The 20,641-nt window shown below is 36.1% G+C and overlaps 1 protein-coding gene across 2 annotated transcripts in view; it reads left to right on the top strand.

Annotated features, from left to right (window-relative positions):
• Positions 1-20,641, top strand: part of BRINP3 (BMP/retinoic acid inducible neural specific 3) — a 335,533-nt gene that overhangs the window by 250,326 nt on the left and 64,566 nt on the right. For both annotated transcript variants that reach the window (XM_006203645.3, XM_072948738.1), the window contains exon 7: positions 20,322-20,544. In XM_006203645.3, the coding sequence (XP_006203707.1) occupies positions 20,322-20,544 (223 nt within the window). The remainder of the gene's footprint in view (positions 1-20,321; positions 20,545-20,641) is intronic.

The raw sequence follows: 20,641 nt of genomic DNA, 5'->3' as shown, positions 1-20,641 counted from the left end.
TCAGCAAAGGAGTAAGTTGTAAAGAGAAGACCTCATGGGAATTTTAGAAGTAAAAAAATAGAATAACTAAAGCCAACAATTGATAAGTTCAACAACACTATACAGAAGACTGGGAGGTAGAACAATATAATTACCAAGTCTAAACAACACAAAGTAGACTTAAAAAATAAAATAAAAACTAAACAGAGCTCTGGGGAACTGTGGTGCTCTTAACAAAAAATCTTACTTTCTTGTCATTGGAAATCTGCAAGGAAAGCAAGAAGAGGGTAAAAAACATCGAATAAAAGGTACACAGGGTTTTCTCTGTACTATTTTTGTAGCTTTCTATGAATTTTTCTTATTTTAAAATAAAAAGAGAAAGGGGTTTGGTACTAAGTAACTGTGTTAAATAAAGATTTTCTCATATTTAAATAAGGTAGCTAATACCTTGACTTCTAAACTCACTGAAAAATCAGTTGGAGTTAGACTTTTTTTTTTTTTTGGTCATTTTGAGTAGCTAATTATACTTGATTTGTTAAGTAATTTCACGCGCTAACTCATTTAAACCGCACAAATCCTCTCGGGTGACTTGTGAGACTGTCTAACTTCGCTGGATTTCTTACCTGTCCTGCAACAGTTCTTAGTCTCCTAAAAATATGTTCACAGACCAAAAGAATTAGATTTGCTTCCCTAATGCAGACGCTAATTGCTCTGATCTGAAAGGATAATAAAACCTCTTTTATCACCCCAAGAGGGCCGGCTAGTTACAACCCACACTCATTTCCTTGCTTACGCCCCAAAGTGCTAGGAAGGCACGAGCCACCGTCTCCCAAGGTCTGTACTTTTCAACTAGGGGTGAAGATTCAGAATCTGGAGACACCCTAGGTGGTGAGACAATAGAGTAAAATTTGCAACACAGAAGACCATCTGGTTCCCGGAGAAACTGTATGCGCATTCCAAAGAGCTGAAGTTCAGATTCGGGCCTGTTAGTTTCCAAGGAGACCCTTTTAGGTAGGGAGGGGGCAGCTGTCTTCTTTCTCTTTCTATGCGGAAAAAGCAAAGTTTCCTGGCTCCTGATCTGCAAGGGTATCGGAGTACCTGTGGGGGAAATATTTGTATTATCTTTCATCCTGTCACCCCAGAAGTGATGACTGGGGCGGAGGGAAGCAGCCACATTATTATCGGTTGCCAGGTATTTCATAAGAAATCTGTTCCTGAACAAGAATATCTACAGTTCAGGATGAAATTAATAACAATAAATATCACAAATCCCACATTACTCCCCTTTACAGGACAGATGTGTCACAGATAAGATAAACAACCTTCTTCAAGGTCATATGGCTTCTGGAGGACAGTGCGGGCACCGAAGCCTAGATGGCCTGGCTTTAGAACCTCTTCACTGAGCTACCTTGCTGTAGTGGGGAAGGCAGCAATGTAATTTAACAAGATTACAAACTAATATTAGCTAAGGCATCCTGAGTCTTTCTCAAGCAGCTCTGTTTTTTTCTAGAAGGATGATTCGTTTTATATGCAAAGTAAATTTTCTCTTGTTTTCACTGAACCATTCCTTGGGGGAGTTTTTAATTAGATGGATGAAAATTCAGGATTCCTTTAAATAATTTAAAAGAAAATAGAGTATTAATAATTACCACGCCTTGTCAGGGACAGGACCTGGGTTGCAGAAAGTAGATGAAAAGAAAAGCCAAAGCTGGGTTGCCATTGCTATTCAGAGGCTTGGGAATATGACATTTAAGATTACAAACAGTCTCTGGGAGTTCTCAATGTAATTATGTTTTCCTTATTATTTCGCAAGGGTGTTAATTGCCGACTAGTCATTAACTTCCCATGTGACTGTCAAGAAATGTAATCAATAGTTAGAGCAGAGGGACCAAGCTGTCCTGGCTTCTGTGACCAATATCCTCTTCTCACCCCTGGCAAGGTGTTTCTGTTTTAATAAAATGAACCAGGTGCAAAGGTACGAGGTTACTCCAGAAAGCCACCAGCTAAATCAGCGCATCTCATGCTTCTGAAATTAAAATATAGCCAATCAGAACTTGGAAATATAATTGCCTCATTTTCAAACTTAAATACATTATAAGCCTCCTGCTAGTGCTGCACCTGGCAAATCTACTTATTAAAGTGGGGAAGGGAAGAGTTTGCTGAGACATTTTAAATATTACGCTGACATTGTAAAAAAAGAAAGGAGAAAGGTGGGCCTAATCTAATTCCACCGATGTCTGCTCTGTATAGCATCTACTGTTACTCCTGTGAAGCTGGTAACCGAATTTCGTTCTGGGAAATATTTCACATAAGTTTGTACAAAGTAAAACCTCCTGAATTTAAATATATTACCTTCCATATAGTTCTTTAATTTCCCTTGACTTTGTTATTACTCAGATATTGTTTCATCATTTAACTCACCCAATTTGTTGAATATTCCTTTTTTAGCAAGTCTGTTTTCTTTCATCTCCACAGCAGTTGCCAATACATGTATAGATACGGATATAAGTAATGGGAAGGGGCTGGGAGAAAGATGAAATTCAATCTCTATCACAGTGCTGGCCAAACAGTCATAGATGTTCTCAGATGTGATTAATCTGCATCAGTAAGCAAGGAAGATACAGAATCAGTGTTCAGAGTTTTAACATCCGATTTTTACCTAATTCCTAGGTATTTCCTCTACTCTTTCCTAGACACTGTAAATTATAATAAGTATTGGAATTCTGATCGACAAAAATGAGTACTTGCAAAGTGGGATATTACAGTCAGGTTATACAAAAGACAATTACACTGAATAAACAGCTTTATAATCCAGACGGTTATAACACTAATAGTCACAAGCAAAACATACACATCAGGAAGAAACATAAACACATATTGAATGTTGGTCACAAAAAAGTCACAAATCTAAATATACTAAAAATGGAGAGACATAATATGTGCCAAAGTATATGTACTAGTGGTCATACATGCTAACCTGCTAACCTGCATGATGTAGGAATTACAAGTCCATAGTACTATGTGCAAAACTTTTGGAAATATGTGTTACAGAATTTATAATACTTCACCTTTTAGAATGATCATGTGACACAAATATTGCCTACTATGTAACATTTCAACTTGTCTGGGACTTGCCTCATGTTGCTTCCGGAAAGATTTCTTTTCTGAGAGACTGTAGGTAAAATAAGGCTTGGTTGTCAGATTAATTATAAATTCTTGTTTGGTTTTTAGAGCTTCTTGGATTTTAGGATTACAAATACAGGCTTGTGGAATTTATTACCAATACTTACTGTTTTTCCTGTTTTGCCTTACTTGGTAACTTGTAATATTTTCATTAGCATTATGCATTAAAGAGTTACAAATTATTTTTTCAAAACAATAGTTTCACACTGAGTTCTAAAATAATTACAAAGACACATATATTACATTGTGTCTAGATTTGTTGTCACTCTATAACCTTGTCTCCCCTGAGTTGCACGTTAGTGGTGAGATACTTCCGTGAGAAACAAACAGAAAACAAAGGTGATATTGGCCCACTGGCTAATTGATAGGTAGCAAGAAAAGATGTCGCCCCATGTTATCCTTTGATCGTGCTGTCATCTGCAGTGACTTGCAAGAAAAGCCACTTGCCTCGTGCAATTACAGCTCTAGTGAAAGAGGATAAAAAGCAGAGCCTTCGTGGTATGTGCTGAAAGCTAACAGCTGTGTTTGGCCATGTGATACAGAAACAAATGAGCTCTCTTTGGGACATTGACAGGGACAAGCTCTCTTTGGGACATGAATGGGGGGAAAAAAGTACAAACTTTTCAGGCCTCCAGACTTAAAAGAACTAACTGCCTCTTGACACCAAGCACTGAAAAGTTAAGAAACAGAAAGCCTGAGGGACACATGTTCAGTGAAAGATCAGAATAAGGATGTGGCCTTCCTTTAGAATCTTGACAGCTTCCAGGCATCAGTGCCTTTTACGTCTAAGAGAGGCAGAAAGGCAAGAATGTGAAGAAATGTAGCAGATCTAAGAACTATCTCTGGAAAGATCTGTGGGTACAGTTATTGATAAAGAGGAATCATGAAAGGAAGACCCTCTCAGAAAGGAAAACCTGGCCAGTCAAGAAACTCTGCACTTCTAGGGTGAGGAGCCCTTAGGGTCTGCCCTGACGGGTTCCGGGGTGGCTGCTGACAGGAACTTCTTGGTGCCTCATATTCATACTCTCCATGGGTAGTAATGTTTGCTGTAGTCATTTCCCCCACGTACACCATTTGTCTTACGTCCGGGAGGCAGATAACTCATCCTTTTAGTTTGTTGTCATGTAGACAAATGGGAGCCCTGTCTGAACTTGATTCACGAACTGGTCCATCTCTCTCAGGTCACTTGGTCTTCGCATCTGGCACGGTGGTGAGATATTTGGGTCATAGCCCCTGGCAGAGGGCGGGGCAGATTCTGCATGTGGGAAGAAAAGGGGAAAGGGGTATTCGCTGAGTGGGAGAGCAGCTGCAGAGAGAGGAATGCTCACCAAATAGTCCATTTGCTCCCTTATTTTTTCTAGTCCTCTTGCAGTTATATAGTATCATGTGGCAGATTCTGACAAATAAAGAATAAGTGGAAGTAAATGGTGCCATTTATGGGCTAAGGCAAAAAACAATGAAAATAAAAACAAAAACACACATCACTTTCTCTTCCCTTATTGTGAAGACCAGGAAGGCTTTGTGTTCCAGGGTGTGCAATTAGAAGATGGTAGAGGCTCGGTGAGTCTGGGATCCAAGCAGAGCCCACCAGTGATCCATGGGGCATGAATGTGAGCAAGAAATACACTGTTGTTGGTTTAATCATCTAGGATTTGGGGGATGGTTTGTTACAGCAGCAAAATGTCACCTCTCCTGACAGTTACAAGACATGTCAGAGATAGATTATAGATAGATACGTAGATGTTGATGATAAATAAATACAGAGATAAATTTCTGTTTATATGTTCAGTGTCGTGTAAAGGTAAAATTTCATAGCAGTCTTTTTTGATGTTTCCTTAATACGCATTAGGAAAAAGAAAACTGTAATTTGTAATATATAAAGGATCTTTTCTAAACCTTTCTTGAACAATTATATTGAGTGCGTTTGTGCAACAACATTTCTGGCTAAGGTTTAATGTTTCCATGGTTTCCAATACAAAGAATCATCCTTCGAAATTGGGAGTCTAGTTTTTTTTAGGATGAGCTAAGTAATGTGTTGTGAACAACCAAAATCCAATGGAACAGAAAAAGAAGTGTACTTTCATTTTAGTTCTTTGTGTTTTGCCCCAGCCTGTGAAAGCCTGCAAGATATTTTTAAGCCATCTATCTTTGGTAAATCACTATCATAATGTTTGCACGATAGTGAAGCATCCCATTATTGAACATTTATTTGGGGGCTTGAAATATTGGTTCTATTCTAGATCAATCCCTCTGATAACAATTGCAGTCGGTTTGCAATTTGCTTTTTCAATTTAATATTGCCAGTGGTGTTAGACCTGCTATTATTTTTATTGTTTAGATTACTATTGAAAATATTGTTGTGAGAAAGAAGTAATGTCACCATGATTTTATTATGAGACCACTTTTCTTATACACAGTGCCAGGCGTCTGCGAAAGCATCAGGCTCTCAGGCCATATGGTATCATTTATCTTTTATGACTGGCTCTCAGAGTCCTCCGTTAAGAATAGTAATGGCGATTTTCAGAGCTCTGATCAGAGCAACTCACCACGGCAGCAGATCAGATAAATATGATGCTTCAATTTTGAAATTTGGCAGCACATTTCAGGGGAAAAAAAAAATCAAATGCTAACTGTTTCAGTTTTGTCTCTCTGCCCCGTGAAATTCCAAGATGATCTATGATGAGAAAGGGCGAGATGATTGAAAGTGTACAGCAGCTGTTAAATTCAAACTCACATAGGATTTTTACCGTTGATGTTTATGTGGAGATGATTTGAAAAATGAAACACTGCATGTTCAACTCTTGGGGAATGAATATTCCGAATCCCCTTTTCTTCAAATAAATAGCTCACCATCTTCTGCTGATAAGCACACAGAAGGTGATGTTGCCTCTTACTATGAAATTTATCCTGATTATTATTATTTTTTATTATAGTATTAATGTATGTTATTACCTATAAAAAATATAGCTATCTTTATATTGACTACATATTATGGGCTTTTGCTACTTAATATTTAAACTTTGGATATTGCAGTTTATATTGTAGTACGTTAGTCTTTATAACGGGGTTTCTCAAAGTGTCATCGGGGGAAAACTGGTGGTCTCTGAGATACTTTTAGAAGGTCCGTGAGATCAAAGCCTTTGTTATAATATTTTGAGATGTCATTACTTTTTTTTTTTGAATTTCATTCTCTTATGATTGTACAGTGGAGGTGTCTGGAAACTACGTGGTCTGTGATATTGCAGTAAACTGAGTGCAGAAGCAGATACAAGAATCAGATGTTTTCTCTTAATTTAGACATTAAAGAGGTTTGCACCAATGTGAAACAGTGCCAGTCTCTCCTAAAATAGTATCTTTTGCTTTAGAAAATACAGGTACTTTCATTGACATCTGTTGCTTATATGTAAAGTGTTAATTACTGTTATTTTACATGAAATAATACATAGATATTAAATTTAATATGGTGAATGCCCATTAAACATCCCACAGAAACAAAAGCTCTTTGAGGTCTTCAGTAATTTCTAAGAATATGAGGGGCTCTCGAGATAAGACATTTAGGAACTATTGCTCTGAAGACCTGCATTCCCCCCTCGTTCTTTTCCATCCTCAGTTACAGTGATCGGCATATTACAGGAGTGAGGCAGTAGTGCCAGGGCTGCCTCGGGCGGTGAAGGAGCTGAAGACCACAGTCTCTCTGTTGCTGGCGTTTTTCCTCATGGTGACAATACAGCTGCCCCCACTTCCAGTCTGCATTTCACTCAGGAGGAAAGGCTGAGAAAGGAGAGGGCATGCCTAAATCTGAAAAGCAAACCTTTACCCACACAAAGTCCCCCACCACACATACATACACACAAACACACATTGTTGCTTTTGTCACTTTGGCCAGCATGTTGTCATATATCCACCAGAGCCTCATGGAGTTTTATATTTGGACCCATTGCTGTGGACAGTGAAATCTACATTCTGTAAGAGGACAGTGGATGTGGGGGGAAGCCAGCCGCAGCCGCTTCACCTGCCTTCTTCCTCTGAGCTTAGGAAAATGAAGCCCCAAAAAGTATTATGGGAATAAAGAGACTTGAAATGGGAAATAGTGTTTGCATGAGGGAGGAACTTGGGAACTGAGGGGCTGAAGGGGATAGGCAGAGAATTAAGTAGCAAAGCCCTGGGATGGGTGGAAAAGCCAGAGCCTGTGACGGATCCAAGAGTCTTCATGTGTCTGGCCACTGTGAAGTGGGAGCCCGTGGAAAGGAATTTGGAAGTTACTGCTTCTGGGCAAGCTGCCTTTTCTGTGGAACCTGGTCCCGGTGTAGAAGCCACCATGTCAATGAATTTTGGAAAGAAATGTATGTGTCTGTCACATGTTCATTGTCATAAACTGAGAGTAATGGCTTCCATTTCATGGCCACCTTCTGTATCTCACACGTTTCTCTCGCTGACAAGCTCCAACCTGGAACCGTCCAAGTAAGAGGATTTGGAAAACACGTTCTCAGCCTTGGACTGGTGATGCTGGTGCCAAGTTCATCACAAACAATTGAGCACAACTGCCAGCAGTGTGTAAAGTATAAATGTCACAGTCCCAGATGTTTCCGTTTGGAATAGATAGACTAGGCATGAACAGTTAAAAGCATCACGCATTGTCTTAATTCAAAATAGTCAAGTTCCCGACACACTTGAGTATTATGAAAAATGTATTGGAGGAACACACCACCAGTGAATCTGGTTAATTCAATGCAGAGGAAAAAGCCTTCACCAAAAAAGAAATAAGAGGAACTAGTTTTAATCATGCCATGATAAAATAGAGACCATAACATTTCTTAATTCTACATATAAGCTAATATGTAAGTATCTGAGGATGGAGTTAATATATATTAGAATGTATTGATGTACACGCACATTTATAGGTTTATATAGGTTGTTACCATAGGCACTGACTCTGGTCTGTTGAACATTTAGACATGTTTTTCTTCTAGTAGCTTCTTCAATTATATGTGCGACTTCTGTGAAAAAGGAAGAAAAAAACAGATCTCAATTGATTATCACAGATGCAAATAACCGCATGGTTTCCCATCCTGCCGAGCTGTGTGTAGAGGCGTTCTGTGTGGCTGGTGGAGACGGCTTCTTTCTCTTGATACGTTTTCCCTGTTACTTCTATGTAGGATCTGTGTTGGTTCTGCCAAATGACTGTGATGATTTTTTGATAGTGTATGGAGAGTCCTAAATACCGTTGGAACTCTACTTGGAATAAACTATACCAGAATAACTTAATATCCTCTTTGCTTGTACTTAATTATATATTAGCCTATTTTACCATAGGGAATGGTGATTTTACTTACATAGTTTTAAATATTGTCTTCTTTGGAAATAGTTTCTAACAGTTAAATAATATGTCAATTAGTATTAGTCTAATACTTATTGTATATTTCATGTGTATTTCTGATATCTAAAATAGTAACATAGTGTAAAAGACAGATTATGGGTGAAAGCTCTTAGTTGAATTACTAATTCAACTTTTCTGTAGACCTTGTGTTCATAGGGAAATCACTAAACTTCTTTGGCTTCCATTTTCATTGCTGGAAAAAATTAAAACTATTGTAAAAACTGACAGTTGGTGTACAAGGGGAGGGTGGTCCCAGGTGTGCCTTTTCTGTTTCAAGAGAAAAGGTGTATCTGTTGAGTATCACTTGCTATTTGAAGAAAATGAAGTAAATTCTCTTCTTGCCAGCACCACTCTAGCCCTGGATTCTCTGACTGATGGTGGGTATGTGGTTTCACATGAGTTTGATCTCACAGTAGATACTGCTTGTGTATTCAGCAGTTTTTCTCTAAGTGTTACTTACAAGGTTTCATGCCTGGTGAAATCTAGTCAACATCTCTAAGTCATAGGTGTCATTTTAATACCATGTACTTACTATTTAGAATTAAGACAATTAAGTACCTAGAAGAGTGCTTGATGTTTAAAAGATACCAAATGTAAATTTTCCTTATGCGATCATGAATACATACTTTCAGCTTTGTTTATAACCAATGATCCATATAAATTTTATTATGATTTGTTCTAGTTCTGTGAATTATGTCCTGGGTAATTTGATAGGGATTGCATTAAATCTGTAGATTGCCTTGGGCAGTGTGACCATTTTAACAGTATTGATTCTTCCAATCCAAGTGCATGGGATATCTTCCCATTTTTTAAAGTTTTCTTTAATTTCCTTCATCAATGGTTTATAGTTTTCTGTGTATAATTCTTTCACCTCCTTGGTTAGATTTATTCCTGGGTATTTGTTACTTTGGGTGCTATTTTAAAGGGGATTGTTTCTTTACTTTCTTTTTCTGCTGATTCATCGTTAGTGTAAAGAAATGCAACTGATTTTTGAACGTTAATCTTGTAACCTCCTACCTTGTTGAATTCTTCGATCAGCTCTAGTAGCTTTTGTGTGGACCTTTCAGGGTTTTCTATATATAGTAACATGTCATCAGCATATAATGACACTTTTACCTCTTCTTTTCCAATTTGGATCCCTTTTATTTCTCTCTCTTGCCTGATTGCTGTGGCTAGGACTTCCAAGACTATGTTGGATAGGAGTGGTGACAGTGGGCATCCTTGTCTTGTCCCAGATTTTAGTGGGAAGCTTTTGAGTCTTTCACCGTTGAGTACTGTGCTGGCTGTAGGTTTGTCATATATAGCTTCTATTATGTTGAGACCAATGATCATGGATCATTGAAGGATATTTTGATTATTTATCAATACTCTGAAATTTACATATACTGTAACTTCACCACTTGAATGCCATTTACCAGTTTCTCATTCATAAATTAAGAAATTTTTCTATTTTTTAAATGTCTTACTGCTGCTTTCAACCTGAAATCCATTTTTCCATAGTAATATTAAGGCTTAGAACTGTACTATATATCTTATTTCAACTTTATTTTCCCACGTGGGTCACTTGCAGCTTTGTATTTTACATGACTAAACTCGGACTCTGCTTTTCCAAATGAATTACTCTATATATGTTCATATTTAGTTGCAGCTGTTTCTTTCTGGATCTTGTCAATTTGTTAAGTCATTCAAGAAGTATACACTTAATTCACATCATGTATAATGTACTGTTTTAAGCTTTTGAAAAAGGAAAATACAAAGAAAAATAAAACATAGTCCTGCCCATTAGAGAAATATAAATGATCTCCCTTTTTTTAGTACTTCTTTGAGACCATTATTTTTTCTAATCTTTCTCTCATAGATGGCTCTGTGCAATGATCCCTTAATTCAAAATTGTTTCACATCACATCTCAATAAAATGAGCCCACCCTACTACAGGGTTATGAGATTGGATGTGATAATATTTTTGAAAAGTCTACCCCAAAAAAGCAGTCTTTAAATGTAGGAAATAATAATTTTATCTTTCCGTCAACTTTCAGAGGAGTTTATGCTTATTAAGGCAGGAGCCATGCTTTTTTCAGACTTCTTTTGTTCTGGGCTCTAATTAATAACCATCACTTTGAACAATTGGCTGAACCTTGCTAAGGTGCTCTCCCTCCTCAGTGAAACACAGAGTATAATAGTTACCCATCTCCTAGGACTGCTGTAAGGATTAAATGAGATAACCCACTTAAAGTGCTCAGCACAGCACACAAAGAAACATGGAATAAATTATAAAAAGAAAAATAATAGCTAGCATTTATTTATCACTAATTATGTAAAAAGCATTTTATGAGTTTCATGATAATTATCTAATTTAATCTACACCGGAAACCTATGAAGAAAGTACCATTATTATAGCTGCAAAAATTATTATTAATGTAGTTTTAGCAGTTAGCTAGCACAGTGATTGGCACACAGCAGACACTCAATAACTATTTGTTACACTCTTGTTGAACTCCAGACTCTAATCACATTTGAGGCCTCCACTGGCTGTATCAGTCAGCATTCTTGCAAGAATAGAATCTGACTGCAGCAGAAAAGGAATTTATGTACAGACATCAGATTGGATAGCTCACAGAATCAGCAGGAGGATTGGAGATTCTGGCTCAGGGGCTGTGCCGGGAACAATCCCTAAATCACATAGCAAGAGCAATTGCTTAAGGATATAAAGGAGCAAAAGAATTGGCACTTGGTGCATCTGACATCCCAATACAGATCACTGAAGTCATCATTATCAGTAATGCTGCCAGATAATTCATTTGATGCCACATCCAAGATCTGTACATCTCTGTTATTAAGGGGAGTTGGAGAAGCAGTTTCTTGCTCTTAGTTTTGGAGGAGATACCCTAATGTGTTCAGAACCACTGGACTCTCAGAAATTTCACTCAGGCATCAGATGCTTGAATTTCCATAAAATTTACTTGCAATCCTTGCACATAGTTAAGGTATGGGCCAAGAGCCAGGATACCTGCTACTTGTGTTTTCCGTGTCTTTTCAGTATGATGCCATTAACCAAATATGTCCCATGACGTGATGAGTTGGTCTGCATTCCTGTGAAGTAAATCGTAGCACAGAGGCTGAGAAATGATTTGACCCTTGAATAAAATAGAAATGTTTCACTGTTGTATCTGACATACGAAAGAAAATTGCTTCCAGTGTTCCCTGTTTGCAATGATGGAGAAAAGAGTTTGTATCAGAGAAGAAAGTTTGTTCCTAGTGCTGGGAGTCATGCCACCACATCTGGAATAGCAGTTTTAATTAGTTACTCTATGATTAAGCGATCGCCAACCTGTGAGTTAATTAGGGATGGAATATGATGACTACTCTCAAAATTTTCAATGTTGAACAGATTTCTAATTCCTGCAACTGTGTCAAGCATAAAAAACAAGCAATATCACTTTGAATCTAGTCTTTTAGTAGGAGAAGGAAGCTTTATTTTATTCCACTTACCTTTATAGATTTTACTGAATAGGTTAAGTTCTTAATAGGTTAGGGAGCCGATGCTCTTCTATTGTAATTCTTTCGTCAGGGACTGGGAAAATACACGTGGCATGGGTTAGGGTCTCACTGGACCTGATTTGAGGATGCAAGAAAAACCCAGTTTGCTATCTTATTTCTATAAGGCCACTCTCTGATTTATGGAATGTGGTAGTATTCAGGAGCTCAAGGAATTAATTTACAAAGCAAAAGGGAGATTTGTTCTGCCTAAACTGAGGTGCAAGAGCTCTGAGTCTTTGAAATCACTCAGGACCAGGGACAGCATTCTTCTCTCTCGTGAAGACTCAAGTCCAGCCTTTGTTGCAGACTTAATTTTATTTTATTTTTTCAATTATACGTATCAAATAGGACCTTACAGCACTGGCCCCATATTTAAGTCCTAATGGACTATGACCTTATTAGTAAACTCTAAAATTCCTGCAGGTTAGACCTTTTTTTGAGTAACACCCTGGACCTGTTGTCTATTACAATACCCATGTCAACTGTGCCCCTAATGGTTAATAGCTGCTAGTAAGTCAGTCGCAGATGGACAGTTGTATCCTAATTGAAATCAGAGAGCCCATCTGATTTCACACAGATTTTCACAATAACTGGTGTCCCCATTCTATAGAATACAATGCTCATCAGAAGTGCTGGCAGGCATTCTTTTTAACCAATTCATTTAATGTTCTTTCTCCAATAAAAATCAGCAAGTTCTTGATAACCATTGGAAAATTAGAATAGTTTCCATAAACTGCCCTGAGACATGATGGGCAATGAAAGCGGGGCAGGATAAACCCTGGTTTCCTAATAAAGGCCATTCCTTTGATTAAGATTGTCGCAATGACTGAAAACAGGACAGGGCTAGGCATTGCAGAAGTTGCTGTTTCTTGGCGACAGGGAAAGCAAGCATCAGTGCTTTGGATTATTCTGAGTTAACCTCAATCCTCCCACATCCCTATCTGCCAGTTTCCAGGTTCCCACCCCTTTCCAGTGTCCTTTTCTAACTGTAACACAACAGATCTGGCAGGAAGTTAAATTCAATCTAGGGATCAAAGTTTGTTTTGAAGCCCCACAGCTGCAAGAGATAAAAGATCCCTTTAGCACAGTCTTTGAAAGTCTTCAGTACTCATTCTGTGCTTTAAGAAAAAAGAAGTGTAGGATTTTGAGCTCTTTAAGCAAGCCATCTTAATATAAAGTAACCAACTCACCCTCTGTCTTTGAAGTTTTGATGTTCCTCATCCGTTCTACGTAGACACAAATGCCATTTCATACAACAAGCTCTTTGTTCTAGCAGAACACAAATAGCATTTCTGCTGTCAAACTTCCACCCTTCATGCTGTATGGATTTAAAAAGTTTTTTTCCCAACTAGTTCAGGAAACCAAGTATATAGTATCCTTATTGTCCATGGCAACTGTTCCAAACCACTTCTGATACCAGTACCTTTATCAGCCCAGGGTCTTGGCTGCAAGTGAGAAAACCAGGCTCTAGCTGACCTAACCTGATAAGGAAGCTATTAAAGGATATTGGGTAGCATATGGAAGCATCAAGAAAGCTGGGGAAGCATACTCTTGTGCTGCATAGTAGGGACAAAGCAAAAAATCTTGCATAAGACTTATTTAGTGAGGTCATCATCACCATTAACTGCAGTGAACACTGGGGGACTGTACTAAACGCTACTTCTACTGCAGTAAGCATACTAGTACCCCATGAGAGAATTGCTCTAGGCATCCTCTTATTGCATCAACAGTTTAAGATCCAAGCTCTGGGTGGGTACAGGTGATTCCTCTAGCTTAGATGACGCATCCACTCCATAGCTGCAAGGGCTCTGGGAAAGTGAAGACCTGGGTCTTGCCCGTTTTGTAGTTAGAGTTAGTTATAGTTCTAGCAACAAACTATAACTATGGAGATAACCATAGTTAGTGATAGAGATAAAGCTCACTTAGGTAAGTTCTCACGCATTTGAAGGGGGTTTGCAAACAGAGCAATCAAATGAAGGACAGATGAATTGCCTTGCCTACTTTAATGTAGAAATATGATGTATCTTTCAGAGAAAGAGAAAACGGTCCAAAAAAGCCCAACCTATCTCTAGGCAGCTACTAAGGAGTTAGGTTCTGTTTCTGATTTATGCCCTTGTGTACCTCTCACTTTGTAGCCTCATAAAATTGGCCAGCTCCCAAGCTTTTGAACAGGCTTGCTGCTTACTTCATGCAGCATTATAGTCCTCTGTCAATTTCAGTATGAACTCAGTGCCCGTGGCTGATAGACTGGTTTGAATAGACTTGCATTGATGTGTGGCCAAAGTCGTATTTGTGATTTACTCTAGAAGTTGAAAAAAATTTAAATACAAATCATTCAAATAGTCCCTTAGAAATGTTTGAGGGGGAAGAAAAATCTGTAAAAGTTAAAAATCAACCAATTCTAGTCAGAATTATGGAGTGGGTCGAAACTTGCCTACTAATTGTATTCCTTGAAAGGTCAGACTGTCATTTCAGCCCTTGGTAACCATTCAGGACACTGACTGCCTAAATTTTCTCTGTCTCTACCTTTCCCGTCAGCCCTTCTCCTCACTCACATTCCGCTTGCTTCTCAGTTCTGTATCTGACCTACTTAAGGCCTGCATTTCTGTAATGTCAAGGTCTGCAATTAATTTATTTGCAAGGCAAATCTGTGACTTTGAAAATCAGAAGAAGATGAAGAACACATACTATCTTCTAGGAAATTGTGGTTCTCAAGAAATAAGAAATAGCTTTATTAGAAGCTGTTCTGGCTGGGCAATAACTTTGAAGTTCAGTGGTAGATATAGTTTGATATTATTCATCAACTTTGAAGGTGGTATTTAGTATAGGTATAAACCTACTATAGACTAAACAAATAGACAAACTAATAAATGAAAATCCAGCCACAGAAACAGATGATATTTGCCATGTGTTCACATATAGATAATGCCCTGGTATTGCATTCAGTATAAGGAAGTAATATTTGTCTTATTAACTTACAGATTACAGAAAATACGTGTTATGAGAATGTATTATTCACGTGTACCATTTCAGAAAATCCCAGATTTACAAACATAAGCAGGAGACGTGAGTCTGAAGGTACTAGATCGGTAGTATCACAAAATGAGAAATGATTATCCTTTCTGTTTAAAAGCAAATGTGTACATGGATTCTTCACATATATCTGACACCGTTTTTTTGCCTATTATGTCCTTTCCTTTAAAGATGCTCTGTGTTTGTGTTCTTTACATATTTTGCTGTATATTGTACAGTATTTTGTTACTGCAGTAAAACTACCACTATGCTTTCATAACACTTAAAATTATTATCCATATTGCCTTGTGATGTCCACTGAAAGGATACTTTGATTGTGGCAATATGTTAACTGATACGTGAAGTGCAAACCAGCAGGCTTTTACTTTTATATTAACAAGTAACTAAACAATAGCATTTTACTTAAATGTCTGAAACGTTAAGATATATACATTGTGTACTCATAATTTAATAGTATTTTTGGACTATGTTTTATACTGATTCACAGTATTTATTCAAATTTTAGTAAAATAACACATTTATATGAGTTGAGAAGAACCATAAAAGCACAAGTTTTCTCCCTGAATCCTCCCCTCCCTATAGTCCTACTTTGTAATGGAAGCAGCTTCTGTTTTCTGTATTTTGCTGGTTTTATGACCCAAGAAATCGTTTCTAAATAAGACAAAAATATCTGATTGCTTTTCTACACTACTGAGGAAGTAAATTATATGCTCACAAAGCTCTAGAAAATTTACCATGCTTTAGAACACCTTTGAAAATACATTCCAAAGTGGTTGTGAACAGAGACTCTGAATATATGAAAATGCACAATCAATACATCCGTCAGTGCTTTTCATGCTCATCAATAAAGGAAGAAACACAAATCAGGGTATATGTATTATGGCTGGTTCTTTTATACCCTAAAAATGTTCAGTTCTCCACTCTTCCATATTTAATTCAACTGTGAAGCATGAGAACGAAAAGCATAAATATATAAATACATAAGATCAATATGTAAATGCAGTAGCATTAATAAATGTTTTTTGCTGACATTAGAGTTATGAAACTAAAAATCATCTGCATTCTACACGCATAACTGCTCCAGTAAAATTTACATGAAGGATTATTGGGGGGATTGAGTTAATATTTAAAGCACTTAAAATTGAGTTCCTGCCAGAGTAAGAACTCTTGTTAACAGAGAGAGAGCGAATTAATTTCAAAATTAGCCAATTAGAGATTAAGTGTTAACTAGAGTTTCTGTTAAAGGAGAGGAAAAAAACAACAAACTTTGTTCAGCTATTTTTAGAAAAGACTTCATTTTTCATGGAGGAGTAGTGGTAGTCTAGAGAGTTAACATGGTGCCAAGCTAGTCTTCCATCATTTATGGAAAGATGTCACCTACCCTAATTTTCTTTGCCTCCACAGAATTCGTTAGCATCATGGATTTACTTCCCTTTGTATTATTCTTTGCCTCTTGTGAATTTGTTTTGTTAAGAAGACTGACTGACTAAATTCTTGCCAGCACACAGGATGTTTATTACCATTAACATCATTGTTGTTGTTTTGTTTGTTTGCTTCTCTATAGTCATCAAAACTATGCTGAGCAAAAGCACCTAGTTGATACATACTTCACAGACAGGAATTTCCAGATTAATCTCTCTCTAATAATACAGATACTAAATTTAGTTCTTCTGGGTTATTTTTAAAGATATTAATTTGTTTTCTTTTATAAATTTACACCCCCCCCACCACCACCAAAGCATGATTAGTCATTGTTTACTTGCCATTTGAAAAGCAATAGTACCTTATCTTCTACTCGGGTTTGGAAATTGCTATAGGGTAAAATGTTATCTGGTATCCCTTAATCATTGCATTTTCTCTTCATAGTTTTGTAAATCTCTAGACTTACATAATAATTCTAAAGTATCATTCAAATTTCATTTTTATATTCTATGAGTATGAATTTTACTAATTGCCAAAAAATAGAAGGAAAGATATGCACAGGAATATTTCAGGACATTCTATTGACTTCTGAGTAGAATGAAATTTCAGATACTAAGATGTTCTTTTAACATTTAAAAATATTTAATGCCATTTTTCATTTTTTAAAAAAATAAGATGAAATGTTTATCCATGCACTCATAGACTGAAACATCTGTATGTTTTGTGCACAGGTGTCCATTAAATAGTTTGGGTGACTGTCAGTGGTGACTCCTGATAACTTCATAATGAAGTAATTATTCAAGTGTCACGTTAAAACTATTTCATAGAAATTACATAGTGACGGTTTTCAGCTGGCATACACTATCACATACACATTGGTGAAACTAAATAAATTAACATATTCTTTAACTTGAATAAGATTTACTGATTTAGAAACATTCAGAATACTACCATAACAAACAATGAAAATAATTAAAATATGCATACTCATGGAACAATAAAGGCTTATCAAAGTGTTCAAGTAAAATACGGCAATGAAATGAATGATTAGTTTTCAAAGTAGTGGCATCTGCTCTGTGAATAATCCAAGGTATGCTTTCCAATTTCCATGCACCAAGTCTTTTATTCAAAGGAGAGAATTTCTCAAAAGAGACATATGGGACCAAACAGAATGTAAGGTACTGTGAAATTGAAATTTTAAAATGCACCTCTTATTTATACCCTGCTTACTTAAAAAATTATTTTAAGCATAACAAGTGGATATATCCTAAAAAACATTTTCCCATATTTTTTTGTTATAAAAATTCCTATTTTTCCTTTTTTTTCCCCCTTGTTCTCCTGGTAAAAGTCCATATCTTCAACATCCAAAAGATGCTAGAGGTCTGTATTTTTTAGCACTAGAAGAAATATCAACTTCAATATTCATGGATATAAAATTCTGTTAATTGTTTAAAGGTTGCATTTTCTATCAAATTGATGAAAGAGTTTGGATCTGATTATTGAAATAACCCTAATTTACAAAATAAATTTGAATTAATTGCTCTCAATATGTATATGTATTAATGTAGTTTATTTTTCCAATGTGAATGACATATTTTATGCGAATGATAATTAGGAGTTTTTGAAACACTGCATTAGAGACAGTGTCTACCTATAAAGAGTAGGGGTTAACACGCCTTGTCTAAGTCCAGTTAAATAATAACACCTGTAACTGGCCATTTGAAAACAGCTATTTTTGAAGTGGTTGTTTAAAACTAGCTAAATGATAATTTAAAACAACTGTTTATGACATTATAGAATTTTAAAGTTAAATGAGGTAATTATCTAGAACTTCCTATCTCATTTATAAAGGTGAAAATCTTGATACAGAGAGACAGAAGTTTAACGCATGCCATATAGCATTTTAATGGAAAGAACAGTAACTAAAACGTGGTTTGTCTCATTTGCCAAATAACAGTCTTTAGCCATTGAAAATGTCTTCCAAATCTTGTGCTGTGTTAAGGTGTGGTGTCAAAACAAAGCCACCTAGGACATTGGAATGGTGTGACACAGTATTCAAAACAAATCTCTAAAACAAAATAAAATAAATCTTTTGAAAAATTACAAAAAAATTAAAAGTTTGTTTTGAATCCATGTTCATAGTATTTACTTCAGAAGAAAAAGAGGGATGGAGAAAAAAGGCTGTACCATCTTTAAAAATTTTTTTTTGTGGTAAAATATATATAGAATAAAATTTGCTATTTTAACTGTACAATCCAATGACACTAGTTACACTCACAGTGTTGGTTGTGCAACCATCACCACTGTCTTTCTATCATAAAGTTTTTATCAACCCAAACAGGAATTCAGTAGCTATTATGCAAAAACTTCCATCTGCTCTTCCCCCATCCCCTGGTAAATTCTAATCTATTTCCTGTCTCAGTGAACTTGACTATTCTAGATATTTCGTATTAGAGGAATTATACAATATTTGTCCTTTTCTGTCTGGTTTATTTCACTTAGCAAATATTTCAAGGTTCCTCCGTATTGAAGCACATATCAGAACTTCATTCATTTTTATGGCCCAATAACTTTCTGTTTTATGTAAACACCACACTTGGTAAATCCATTCATCTACTGATGGACAGTTGGGTTGATTGTATCTTTTGGCTCTTGTAACAACTATCTTTTGTGTTTAGATAATTAATAGACTTTTCAGAAAATTATTTATCTTATTGCAGTGTCAACTTTTGTTCCTACTGTTGGCTAATCAGACGTTTGAAAAGAAGACAATTGTAGACATGATAATTATTATTTTTTTTTACTGAAGTATACTCAATTGTAATGTGTCAACTTCTGGTGAACAGCATAATGTTTCAGTCATATATATACATACATATACTCGTTTTCATATTCTTTTTCATTATAGGCTACTACAAGATATTGAATATATTTCCCTGTGCTATACAGAAAAAATTGTTTTTATATATTTTTGTATATAGTAGTTAATATTTGCAAATCTCAAACTCCCAATTTATCCCTCCTCACCCCCTTTCCCCCCAAACCATAAGATTGTTTACTATGTCTGTGAGTCTGTTTCTGTTTTGTAAATGAGTTCATTAGTTAGACATTATAATTATTGACTTGAAAACAAAAGTGAATATTGGAGCTTTCAATTATTTTTAATTTTTTCCTCTTTAGTGCACATTTAGGTTTTAAACTATTATGTTTTGACATTGGAATATGGTTAGTTACTAAGGAAACAGCTAGAGTACATAGCTGAATATTATATTCCATTATAAAAGCTTTCTCTTTTTCTTTAAGCAATAGTATAATCATTTTGTAATGATTTTATGTATATATATATATATATATAATACTGATTTAATGATAATATCTGAAAATATTTATTTAATAAACAATACTTGGAACAGATTGTTAATACTAATGCCAGAAATAAAGGCTAGATTAGTGACCACTACCTATGGAAGAAACTTCAATACCATCAAATTTAAATATCATCAAAAGGAGAAGATGGAAAAATTAAGTTCAACTCAAACTTTCTGCCCAAACTATTTGCTTTAGCACACTTATTTTAAATTATCTTTTTCCATGAATGTCCTATTTTAAGGGGAACAAAAAAGAAAACAAACATAAGCATAAAAAAGAATCCCATCTTGCTATTCATTTGCTACACACAAAGTAATAGGTTGTATTCGTTTTTTAACATTAACGTACTAAATGTGTTTTGGGATAAAGGGAAGCTAATTGTTTTATTATTAAAATGTTCAATGTTGACAATTTTTTTCAGATGAATTCAAGTTCTTTATGAAAAGGCTACCCATGAATTATTTCCTCAACACATCTACCATAATGCATTTGTGGACAATGGATTCTAATTTTCAGCGCCGCTATGAGCAACTGGAGAACAGCATGAAGCAACTTTTCCTAAAGGCACAGAAAATTGTGCACAAGCTCTTTAGCCTTAGCAAGAGGTGTCATAAACAGCCCCTCATCAGCCTGCCAAGACAAAGGTAAGACATTTGTAGCAATGTAGACAACTGAGGACAAAGTTTTGACAGCTCTGTTGCTTTTCTGAATATAGGTGTGGTAATATGCATAGCACAGTGT

Source organism: Vicugna pacos, chromosome 23, assembly GCF_048564905.1.
Source record: "Vicugna pacos chromosome 23, VicPac4, whole genome shotgun sequence".
Taxonomy (NCBI): domain Eukaryota; kingdom Metazoa; phylum Chordata; class Mammalia; order Artiodactyla; family Camelidae; genus Vicugna; species Vicugna pacos.
This window is presented reverse-complemented; position numbering and strand designations above follow the sequence as displayed.